The 13,537-nt window shown below is 31.7% G+C and overlaps 1 protein-coding gene across 2 annotated transcripts in view; it reads right to left on the minus strand.

Annotated features, from left to right (window-relative positions):
* The window catches only part of LOC126907922 (ABC transporter G family member 23), a 36,886-nt gene extending 23,574 nt beyond the window's left edge, over positions 1 to 13,312 (minus strand). The window contains exon 1 of one of the 2 annotated variants that reach the window (XM_050689611.1): positions 12,972 to 13,312. In XM_050689611.1, the coding sequence (XP_050545568.1) occupies positions 12,972 to 13,024 (53 nt within the window). In that variant the 5' untranslated portion in view covers positions 13,025 to 13,312. Of the gene's footprint in view, positions 1 to 7,261; positions 7,374 to 12,971 lie in introns of those variants that run through there. The other variant, XM_050689613.1, reaches the window with a different exon arrangement.
* Between the last annotated feature and the right edge of the window lie 225 nt (positions 13,313 to 13,537).

Here is a 13,537-nt window from a genome sequence, read left to right on the forward strand (position 1 = left end):
ATTATGATATTTAAAAAAACCTCTTTTAGGGCAAAGTTTACTAAGATGATGAATAGGCGCAGATGTTTTAATAACTTTACAAAACATAAACTCTCACGGAAATATGAAATGTGCAGTTGACAACGATTATTCCCAAAATTAAAAAAATATTCAGTCATTTTCACTTGTTCATTGGGCATCAATGTTGAGGTACTGAACAAATCAGTAATTAGATATTGCAATCATTTTATTTATTTAACAGTCGGCCGTCATGTAACTTTCTATAGACTTAAAAAATAGTATAATACAAATGCACGTTACATTATATTATATATGTACAACACAATGTGATTATGCAACACTCGAATATGGTCAAGGAACCGTAAAATCTATTCATTGTTTTTTCCTTTGCGTTTGCCTGGATGGTTGATTTCGAAGTACGCGTATGAATATGAGAACATTAAATACCCAAACAACTGGAAATACCCAAAATGAAAAATTAGCGGATGCTTTCAAACGAGGTTTGTAAATAAAATAAAAGACAATTTGATCTGAAGAAATTTAATGTTAAAATGTAAACGCCATAATGTTGTTGCGACATATAAAAATATTTCTTTATATTAAAGGTCATTTGGCCGTATTCGTGAGATTAGCCGATGTCAACAATTCGAATTGATTCGTGTAGATGTTATAAATTAACATCTGAAATAACTGGTATTGATTAGAGACTAGTAATCTATAAGACATAATTGTAAATAGGTTAAATGGCATTAAATGTGTAACTGTATGGATTGCACGTGGACATGAGTACTAAAGGGCAGGGCAATGTAAATAAACAAAACGGTATGGCTGGGTGTTAATGTAAATGTAGAAAATGTCATGTCGAACATTGTCAATTTGCTTAATTATCTGTTTGATGATATAAAATGATACGATAGGAACGTATTGGGAAACGTGTACGACGACAGATAAACTGTTTGCGAGTTGTTAGCTATTAGGATAACGACAAGCTAGTCGACAACCATTTGAACAAGAATCATATGCCTTTAATTGGCCCGCTATTAATTGGACATGGCGCGTTTTCACCTCTCAACCTTCCTTTGCGTCGTTTATGAGCCACGTCGTTAATGACTCGTGAAAGGATAATGGTGCGAGGAACGCAGCGGATGGCGATTATATTGTTTGATGTTTTTTGGCCGTTGTCTGGCAAAACAGTGGAAACAGCTTTGCGCGCATTCTAAAAACCGCGTTTCGATTGAGGTCAGCGCCGTTGCTGTCGAGTGCGCCTAGCTCAATGGCAAAATCTTCCACTGAATGTACGTCCTAATTTCATTTTGATCGCGTCGCACCGTTTCTATGGCAAAGTGACAACAACAGCAACTTTACGCTCGACATATTCGCGAAAAAAAAACAAAAGACAAGCCGCAAACAACATACACGTGATCGTTTATTATTAAGTGACCGCCAATTGAATTCGTAATTGTTGACGATTATTTTATTGAATTATTCAAATTCGAACGTTTCAAATTATAGTTATCACGCGAAATGTAGTTTTACAAACAAAAGTTCAACTAGGTCAAACCCTTTGGATTGTCAACCGATGGGATTACTGGGTCAAGAAAGTCGTGTCAACGCGACCACAATCGATTTAGTACCCAAGTGTGCTAAAGTAGAACGCCAAACGTGTTGAAACACTAGATGCGCGATGCCATAACATCTCCACGCGTCGGAATGTAAAACTTTCGTTCGTCGTATAGACTTGGCATGACCGCAGTGGTTCAGTAACAACGACTATCGTGTTGGAATTGAAAGGACTAGTTGGTTTCCCCGTTAACGATGTCTCATCGGTCATCGCGAACGATCGTCTGCATAACAGCAGCAGGTGCATACGGTTTTTTATCGAATGTCGTTCATTTATTAGCCGAAAATGCAATATTATACCGATGTTTTGACTCGTAGACAAAAAAGTCATGTTTACACGTGTAAAAAACACCGTACCCGACACGCATGAATATCACATTGTGTGCATCAAATACTACGGTGTCTTCGATTTGTACACAACACTATCGACTGTCTGTCGTCTACACGCACACGCACTCACATAACCCGTACGTGTATCGAATCCGAATGCGCTTGTGGTGCGACACAGTTTTCCCTGGCGACGGGGCAGCAGCAGCCGCTGAACGGCAAACGTGCGGCCGTGATCGCTCGGAAAGCGACATTCTTCGTCGACTGTAATGTTCGCCTGACAACGACGGTCGTAATCAGTGGTGCTCAAAATCGTCTTCGCCCGATAACGCGTATTGTTATTGTTATTTCTCATTGGCTCACGCGTCTCATTTTTGTCTTTTAATGGTAACCTGCGCTGTCCGATATAGAACACTGCACTGACCGTAAAAACAACAATAGCGACCACGGCAATGCGTTTTCAACACGACCGTGTAGCTTGCAGTACTGCTCCCAGCGGGTTTCTTTTGTGTAAAAGAAAGCGACGTTTCGGACATTTCGACCGTTTTACCGCAATTGAGTCAACAGACACGGTAAATTTTTCCCGTCAAAAATAAGTAATCTCTTTCGAGGTCGCCAAACGTAAAATCATATACGAAAATCCATTTGGCCCACTTTCGACTCGATTGTTTCGTGCGAGCACAGTAAAAAATGGGCTATCTTAAGAATAGGAAAATTATCAACGGCACGTGACACGTGTTAGGACGGCTGGGGCTACAAGGTGATGGGAAATTCTTGCATCTGTTTCTCTACCAGTTTGTTTCGCGTGACCTCTACAGTTTGTTCATATTTATTAATGTTATTAAATTTGGAGGTCGTTCAATCCTCTCGGACGATACATTATTAGTGGAATACACTTTTTACATTCGTGGTGATTACACTGCCTCTCAGCTATTATATTGTAAAGGCAACTTGAGTCATCGCACTTTGTTGTGCAATCGAATTACTGGAAATAACTGATGACAAATGGGTTCACTTATATTTTTTTAATCCGGTAAATTGTCACTGTGGGATTGCTGAACAAACATCTCTAACGACATTACTTCGAAATCGTATTCAGTTGCATTATGTGTATGAGCGCCTCAATATAATGATATGCACCACCACAGTTGTATACGCGTATGGTAATTGCAAATAATTCGGAAAATTAAATCAATGCGGAAATCGTCAAGTGCTTACGTCTTTGCGGAGTCAATACGACAAGTAATTTAAACATATTTAAGAACGGCTTTAGGAAAATCCATAGATCTAATGAAGTGTTTACTCGATCGAGAAAAAAATGATTATTATTACGCACGTTCAAGTTGCTGCTAATGTTGTTTGAATATTAAAAAAAAACTCAAAAATGAATGGCAACATTTAAATTATACACGATAATTTGACACGTGTAAACACGACGAGAAATCTCTGGGAACGATTCCCGTTTGAATGGCAAATAAAATACATCAAAAGGATTTTGATGCCCTTTCGGTTCGTTTATTCCACGACCTTGAGAATGCTCAGTCGGGTCACAAATACGAATTAGTTTACCGAATAGGAAGAATTACTTTCTCGACATAACAGACCAAAGAATTTACAGATATTATTATAATTTCCATAACTAGTTCATTAAGAACGGCGTGTATTCAGTAGTTAATGTCAGCCACTTCAATCGTTTAGAGAAATCGTAACACGATCACCATTAAATAAGCATAATATTTTGTCTATCAATGAGCGTTACTCATCGCTCAGTCTTTTTGAATTTTCAGCATAACGACAATATTTAATTGTCGCATTTCTCATAACAACGTTGATAACGATATGGTTACGTTCCCATTCGGTCGCCACGGGCCGGCTGAAACATTTACAATGGTCAAAAAGCTAACATTAAAATTATTTACGCGGTTGAAAGTCTTTTTAATTAATAGCAAATAATCGACACGACAAAGATCCCGTAAACTATGGAATGTGCAAATTCAGGACGAATAAAGGCCCTTCATTTCGTCAGCTTGGCGTTTAGATCGGCTGGTTTCGACTTGTGATTCGCCAGAGGGCGATCGAGTTCATTGAGTTAGTGAACATACACAACACATACGACTTGTAATAGTTTGCCAGCCGATTGTTATGTTAATAAATTCGGACCAAAGATAACAATGGCTAGACAACGGCTGTATGGACACGCGTTGATATCTTAATAAGAAGAAAATGACGACACGGATCCGATGGAAAAAAGAGCTTTCGCCATACATGTGTACGACTTGTTCAATCGTTATTGCCTCGAAACCGAATTATTATCGAATTACCTTCACGGTCACTACGTACGGAGCCTCAAGTACTTTCACTTCTGGCCGCCAACGACCGTGTCTTTTGTGTAGTAAAATCTATGTATACTATATACACAGTAAAAAACACACTCACTTTAATCTTATAGAATAGTACTAACGCATGTCTACACGTATAAATAAACCCACCTAGACAGGACCCACGCGAGTCTACTGTGATCTTGTCGCGTCACCACCATTTCTTGTACCTACCGGCGGCCGACAAACAGATAAAAAATACAACACGCAGTACGAACCGTGTGCTTTACAGCGTGTACGGATCATCATTCGCACCAACCGATGTCCTGTTGAATGCCATTGGCTGTGGAATCTAAATCTCGTTCAATGTTATTAATGAATCATTTTTGTTGTCGGTCGTTTCATGTAAAAAAATATATTAAAAATCAATTATAAATTTAATGAATATTTTAAAACTCGAGTTTAAATATTAAATCGACTGGATTTACGTGACCAATTTACATTATAACGAGCGTAATGCGGAAAAGATTTTCTACGACACTTAATTACAGAGGCTCTACACATACACTTCTATGCAATTAAAAATTCACCAGCAAAGACAACCTATAAGAATATTTAAAAGAACGTGAAGATCAATTTAACAATAAACTAGCCATTCGTTTAAAAATCAGTAATGTTAAATGATAAAAAAATAATACTATATGATTATGTATGTTATTGATAATTGTTGTATTCGACTAAACGTCATATTAAAGACCACAACGTATATTTTTAATTATGCTTATTCGTTAGAGTATTTATTACCCTATATTTTTATATCAAATGATATGACATGATAAATGATTTATTTGGATTTCCGCGAAAGCCCATATTGCTAACATATAACAAAGAGTAAACTAAAGAACTTAACAAAAAATCAGTTTGTTGCGTTTATATTTAAATGTTTCGTTACAAAAAAATGTCCATGGCATGATTATTAGTAATTACCTGTTAAAACGATTTATATTATTTTTAAATAAAAATATACATATATATATATATATATATATAATAATAAAATATTGAAATAAATCATATATGCATTATTTTATTATTATTTATAGTATAAAAAAAATGTTTTTAAGAATTTTGCAATGGGGTCAACAAACAAATAAAGAGTATTTAGTAAGTGCACGAATTATGTGATGTTATCATTTCGATATGTGTGAACGTGTTTCGGAAATATAAACTTGGTGCAAACTATAATTCAAAAACTACAATATTTTGTAACAAAATTAACGAGTTATTTCTTTAAGTTTTTAAATATTTTTCTATTCGAATAACTTTGCAGTTTTACATTTGCACTGACCTCATGACGCACCCAACTTACGGCATGTTTAAAAAATGCGTAAAAAGCTGAATTAAAGCATAATGCCAAGTTTATCAGTTTTTTTTTTAATAATTACTTCATTAGCAAGTTATTAGACAAAAATAATTGAATAACACTCTTTCATATACTTGATATTCATAAAAATATTTTGATATAATAAATATTCCGAAATTATTTTATATTATCCCTAATTTATTATAACATACTTTGTGATTTATTAAGTATACTAACCCTCACTTTTTTATTAAATAATATTTTTTATAAAAATTTACAGATTAAAATTAAATTTTTTTTTTTATAAACCAATGTAAATATCAAGTTTATTGAATGAAAAAAAATTGTTTCTAAGGGTAGATTTTAGAGGTAACTTTCGAAAATTAAAGGAAATATTATTAGTATTTTATTACTATTAAATGGTCTAAATAAATTCTGACTGATCGATAATTAGTTTTAGCTTCGACGTGAACCTGAGAAGGTATTGGCTTTACTATGAAGTGTTTTTTTTTTTTTTTGTATCTGTTACCATTTTTTCTCAACTCTCACCGAACGGATTTCTTTCAATGATACGTCAAAAGATCACAAATTGTATCTAGTCGAAGACATTACCCTTAAAAATTGAAAAAATTTCCCTCGTTCCCCGTAAATAAGGGAAATCTCCAAAAAAATTATAAATCTAAAAATTGCTAACTTTCGAAATTTTTTTTACTTAAAACTGCCATAACTTTTTCAAAAATTAACAAATCAATATAATTTTTTTTTATAGATGCTTGATGTCTTTACCTATCATATGGTATATTTTTTTTATAAATCTGACCATTTACCTGCTAACAGGGGGGACTTAAAATGACAACTTTTTCACAAAAAATTAACTTTTGAAAGTGTTCCGGAAGTATGACACTTTTATATGTATCTTAAATTAAAGCTAATGAAATGTGCTTTATTATGGAAAAAAAAAATTTCGGACTTAATTTTGACTTCACGGTGAAAAATGGCTACTAAATGCTATTTTTTTATGAAAATTCTCGATTTTTTTTTTACATTTTTAACTTAATAATGCTATAACTTATTGAAAAGTGTATGGATAAACACAATTTTTTTATGAGATATAATATTTATATCCCTTTTTCATTCGTCATACTTTATCTTAATCAGGATATAAATAAGGAAATAGTAGATCGTGTAGCTTTTAGAATAATCCACCAATTTTTAAAATTAAACACTTTTTTTATAAAAAAAAATCATATTGTTTAACATAAAATGAGGGGCAGTATACTTAATAAATCACACTGTTTAAGTAGTAATATTGTTACCATCTTCATGAGAAATTTTGGAAATTCTCAACATTACCTTTTGCAATGACCTTGATTGGTATTCAATGTTAATTTATTAAAATTTTAATAAAAGTAATTTATGATAGAAGGTTGATCAGTGGTCACTTATTATTAAAATACGAATTATATATTACAGTAATCATTCTATCTTATTAAAATCCGAAATAATAATAAAACTCAATCAAGAACTATTAATTTGAACATCGATCTGTACACAGTAAATTAATAGCTGTTATCAAATATTAGACAGGCGCGTTTAATGTTTATTTGAAAAAATGGTTAAAATATCACCCTACCTGCGTACTCCAATTGATGGCATTGCCACTATAAGGTTTTTTGGAGCAGTAAAAATTCAATATACACTAATTTCTTTTAATATTTCTCACAACATAATACGTTTATCCGTCGAGAGTTCAAACAAGTGACTAACATTTAATACCACCGCGGTTAAAAATATTAGTAATTAGTTATTCATAGGCATGGATACTTTTTTAAAGAATATCAAATAATATGAAAAAACTTCGTTCGTTACAATTTTCAAGAGTATATATGAACGTGTAATTCAAAATTGAATTTTAATAATAATAAAATATTTTTATTATAAATATACAAACCGATAAAATGTTTAACTTTTACGAGTGCAATAACTGTTGGCAATAAAAAAAAAATTAATCGAAAACTATAATATTTTTAATTTTTTTGCCAAGTGAATAAATATGCAATCTGAAACTTAAAGGTACTTTGATTATAATGTTACATTATCATAATTTACAAATGTTTTATTGGATTTATTAATGTAAAATAAGTTATTTTGCAAATTATTGTTTCCACTTAGGAATTTTCAATGACATTTATAAAGTAACTCTTAAGTTTTAAATTTGTCGATAAAACATTAATATGATATTCGAAAGTCCATTTTGTAATTGACTACAAGGTTTATATTAAAATTTTGCATGGATGCATTTGTTTCGTAAACTGTAAAATATTAAAGGAAAAACAATTATTAGATGATAACCTTAGGTTGTACTTTAATCTTCTTTAACGCGGATTAATACAGATTTTTTTAATTAACAAGAGGTCCATGCATAAAATAAGCACCACAAAAAATGACCCTGACCTTGTCGGGTTATCTTGACACATTCTTATGTCTACATACACACAGCTTAAAATGGAATGTTCTTCATTGATTGTTTATTTAAGTGTCGGTTAAATCATGTACACTTATGAACAAAAAAGTTTTAATAAACAATGAGGTATAATTTTTCATTGAATATAAATATATATATATATATATATAAATTATAGAAATCGTAATTTGCTGTGTAATCAAGTTATACTATGCAATTATTTAACCTTAAATAATTAACATTTATTGAAGATTTAAATAAATAATGTACGCCATAAAAATACAGTACGGATATAAATACAATATCCATCATATACGACGATGCCATGTTATTCAATGAAAATTTTTTTTAATTATTTAAAGACGAATTTTTATTACGGATACTATTTGATTAGGAGAAAAAGGCAATTCGAGAAATTACTTAGTATTATTTTATAAATGAGCGTAATTATCATTTTTTATACAAATAGTATTAAGTTTGGCAAGTAACAACTAAGAGTTTTACTAATTTTCATCAGCTCAAGTAACTGTTGTTTAATGGCTATAGGAAAATTGAGTTAATTTTTCAGATATTTTACAAAAAGCGATAGTTTGCATGTTTTTTAATTGTTCTACTGAAAATCAGTAATAGAACATTTTCTAAAACGTAATTTTCCTATAACTTAATTTAATTAATTTGATATTAATAATAATTTATCGGATTATAAAGCGAGAAAAATTTTTTCCAAACGAATTTATAAAAGCCAAGTTTATAAAGAGACTTAAGATATATTAATTATCAAGTAATTGATTAATCTCCAGTGGATTACAATCATATAACTTATTAAAAACGTAAATAATTACAAATAACTTAATATAAGGATGGAAATAGAAATGATTACAAATAAGAATAATTTAATTAACTGGGATTAATTGACACACTAAAAAAATCATTATTAAATTTATGTAAACTGGTAAAATATGACAATCAACTAGGTGACAACATCACTTAGAGATAACTTTACTAGGGGTATGTTTTTTTAGATTTTTTTATACATTTTGTATCTTTTGAGTAAAATATTTTTTAGTTTTAAATTAATATCTTAAATATATTTTCAATTTTAAACAATACTATTGAATTTAGCGGCATCTATCAATATATTAAAATGATTACATCAGTCATAGTTATTATCGAGATGGACATAATGCCCATGCACTCAGACCTGTTGGTCCATTGTGCGCACCAGTCATAATAGAGATAATAATATCAAAAATGTTAAGAATGTATTGAAATTGTTTTTTTTTTTTACCAGAAGAAATTAAGAATTAGAAGTGCGGACAGGCTCTGAAGTTTTAAGTAATAACCAGACTCTTAAATAATATTTAAAACCATTTATTTAGGCTAATATTTAAGTAGAATAACATCAATTTCTGTGTTTACTTTCAAGGTTTAATTGCACATATTTTAGTCACTTCATGTTATATAATAACGAAACGATTATTATTAATAATTTACTCGATTGATATTTAGAAAATTGTAAGCTGTCCCGATCAATTACTTTCGAAACTAAAGTGATAAACTTAAGAAACAACAACAGTAGTCTGACTTCGGTTTAGAAGATGAGTGACTTTAGAATGCAAAAGCCCATGAGAATCTAATGATGCAGACTTGATTAAGTATACCCAAATTTTAAACTGTCATTCCTATGTGGTTTCACGGAACATAATGCGTATTTAAATTTCAGAGTAAAGTAGCATTTCTAACTAACAAAATGAACCTATCGTAATCAAATAGAGCTTAATATACAAGACCAACAAACCTAAGTAATAACAGAAGGTCGCGCAAAAAGCAAAAGCAGCTTTAAAATCAATAGAAACTTGTTTTGGAATTTAGGGCATTCAATAAATGTTTGAGGCACACATTATAATAATTATACATGTCATGGCGGCGCGCTTGTTTAACAGAACAGATTTCTGTAATTAAATATAATCATGCAAGGATATCTTCGTGAACGCTATGTCATAATGCTCAGTTTTATAAAATATTTAGTTAATAGTGTATATTTTAATTCAGATGAATTGTTGTGTAATTGGGCAAAAATTAAAATAACCACTGTCTACCGTTCAACACATAAAATTACTAAAATCAATGGAAATAAAAAGAAAGTTAAACAAATTATCTTTATTGACAACATAATTATTATATCATGATAATTACTTTGAGGACGTGACTTTTTTCATAGTGAATGTTAACTTCACAAAGGTTTCACTCAAATACAAGTTAAAGTAAAAATACAAATTAAATTTGTTAGCATTTAACTGCAGAGCTAAATATCTATTCATGAGATTTAAAACGATTCAAACATTTATAAATCTTAAAAACACCGCGTGTTTATTGCTTCATAATGACGTGCATTACAAACGTTTTTCGAATTGATTATAAAATTAATTTTGAATAAAATAATTTTTTAAATAGTATTGTTATTGACATTGTAATATTTTTTTTTAATCATTGTTTTTTCCAACAAAGAAATCAGCCTTCATAATTAATTTTCATTCAATTTATTCCTTTAAAAATATTAAATAAATAATTTATTATTTAATATATTTATATTAAAACGGCGAGCAAATGAGTTATAACGAAAATAACTGAATTTAAAATTAAAAAAATATTTTTCTTAATAAGGCAATATCATTTCTATCCAAAAATACTGTTTAGTACACATTGGCCATAAGTGCGTTGAAATTCTATAATTAAAACAATATTATAATGTAACGTAACCCAATATTTAATATAATATATCATTGTAATATGATTTTTAGATAATTTAAAAAAACATAACAACACAATAAAAAAGAAACACATTTTTAACAAATGGAATACATGAGTTATACACTTTTTGATAAACTGAATAACAGATGTTACCTATAATTTTTCATAATATACAAAATGTCGAAATCCTAACTGACAACGTTGATTGATACAATTATCATTTTGTTGAATTTTTTATACATAAAACGGGTATGTAGTGAGGGTGGCTGCAGCTCGCACCGGTGTACTTACAATCCATCTGCATTTCATACCCACTCCATGTATAAAATGCTTGTAACTCAATGAGTACTTGTCCTAAAATTGTTATCGATTCATCAAATTTCTTTTTTTATAAAAAGAGGTGTAAAATGGCTATTCTATTATTCACAAAAATAATAAAAAACATTTTTGTTTTTCCTATTAGTTATAAATAATAAAAACTGTGTATAAAATATTTAAATATAGCCCAAGAAGGCAATTATTATTGAGAAAAAAAAGTGTCAACAAAATGACAATGGTATCAAAAATTATAAGGGTATAAATAAATGTTCCAATTAGATCATTATCTAATCTATAAAATATTTAAATATGTATGTTTACATTAAAATAAAGAAGATGACACTCCTTAAAGTTATAAGGGATGGTACTTTAAAGTAATTAATAATTGATAAATTAGGTCACATATGTACCTAATCCAAAACTGTTTTTTTTTTGCATTTATTTAACGAGTAATTTAGTGGGGTATGATAAGCAGATCACCTTTACCTGAATGATTAGTGTTCAAAATTAATGTGTAATAAAAATATTCGTATTGCAAATTTTATTAATGATATAGTTTAAAAAAGAGAGACGTATTAAAACGAGTATAGTATAAAAAACCAATACCTTCTCAGCTTCGCATCGAAGCTAAAAAACTCTATATTTAACTAAAAGCGTTCTATTCTACGAGAGATTTATTGCAGTGCGACTACATCAATAATATTCGTGCGAGTTTGCTTATTTGAAAGCGGTTGCAAGTTTGTAAATAATTTTTTTAGCAAAGAACTTATATATGTATTAAAAATTGCTACATCAACACAATTTTAGTCCACTTTCGTTTATTTACAACCAGCGATTAAAGGACAAATGGATTATCCGAAGTTTTATTGTCGGTGTCAGTAGTGTGATCTCGTTGCAACGGTCAAAATTATTTACGCAGATCCTTATAATTATTTGATTTTACGTTATCGCAGTAATTGCGAATTGTTATTATTTTAATTCACAAGACCAATTTTAAAACACTGGTTTTGTAAATTGTTGAGCCGTTCTAAAACGAACGTGCGCAAATTATTATGACCGAATGCATAATATTTGGTGGCGTCAATCGAATGCTGCGGTGTTCGAAACATTCCAATTTATATAATAAAAAACAAATAATCAGTGGTCCGACGAGAAGAAATAGTCCGAAGATTCGAGTGGAACGTATTATTATAAGTGTTGAATGTTATGATCTACGTAATGGAACTTACGTACAAGATTACTATTAACTTAAATCGTCGACGGATTAAACTATTTTGTTTACAAGATGTGACGTACACGCATAAAAAAAATGCACATTATAAAAAACGATCAGGTCTCATGGCCGACACCCTTAGACTAGCTTTCCAGCATTCAGAGGGGGGAGGGGGGGAACACTAAACGGCCGTGGCGTAACAAAACCGGTGTGGTTGGTTCCCCCGCTGTCCGCTACTACCGATTTCTTCTTCTGTTGCGCAACGATCAACAATCTCGAAAACTTTGCGTCTAAGGGTCCTACACGGTAAATAATGATATAACGACGGCATGTAATGATGAGGATGTGACCGATACGTTCCTGTTTATGAGGTGTTGCTCGAAGCGGAAAAAAAATTTCATTTAGCCAGTGGATAATTCGCCTTGTTCATTGCAAAGAGTTTTTTTTTTTACCGAGAACAAACACAAGTGTCGGCCGAGACGAGCGCCACAAATGTTGTCGCGAGACGGACATTTCCTAGAGACCCACTCGGTCCGATGAAAAGTTTGTGAGGTGCCCGTCGATTGGCAACATTGAGAGTAATATAATAGCACTTACGTTATGCTGGCGCTCCAGCTGAACATTTTGCGTATCTTATCCTTGTCGTCCATAGTTGCAGACGGTCCGGCGTTAATGCTTCGGGTGTGTCCCGCGGCTGAAGGACGGCCGGTGGTTTTCGTCGATTAATTACCGCAAAACGACGACTATTAGTTGTTTAATGGATATCCGCACGGAAAGCAGCAATTGTACGGATAATTTGTCTAATAATTACGAATAAAACTAATCGCGATGGCCGCACACTTATTTCGAGTGAATTAAATGAAATATAAATTTCCAACAGTGACGGACGCGCGAACGCACAAGTCGGCGTTGTAACGATAGTGGAACGATTGGGACGCAAGTGGGTACGATACCTAATGGCGTACGGTTGCGGTTGTGGTAAGGACCGGTTGCTGATACGGGCGGTGCGGTACCGGAAGAGCAACGAGACGAGTACGTCAGGCCGGATAGGTTTTTCGCGACGTTTTCACTCTTCAACGCCGACGGACTGCACGGGGCACCGGATAACCGGCAGAAAGGTCGCCCGACATTCCTGAAACATAATAGTTAAAAATACTATTTAG

This window comes from Daktulosphaira vitifoliae, unplaced genomic scaffold (genome assembly GCF_025091365.1).
Source record: "Daktulosphaira vitifoliae isolate Bord-2020 unplaced genomic scaffold, ASM2509136v1 Scaffold_5, whole genome shotgun sequence".
Classification (NCBI taxonomy): domain Eukaryota; kingdom Metazoa; phylum Arthropoda; class Insecta; order Hemiptera; family Phylloxeridae; genus Daktulosphaira; species Daktulosphaira vitifoliae.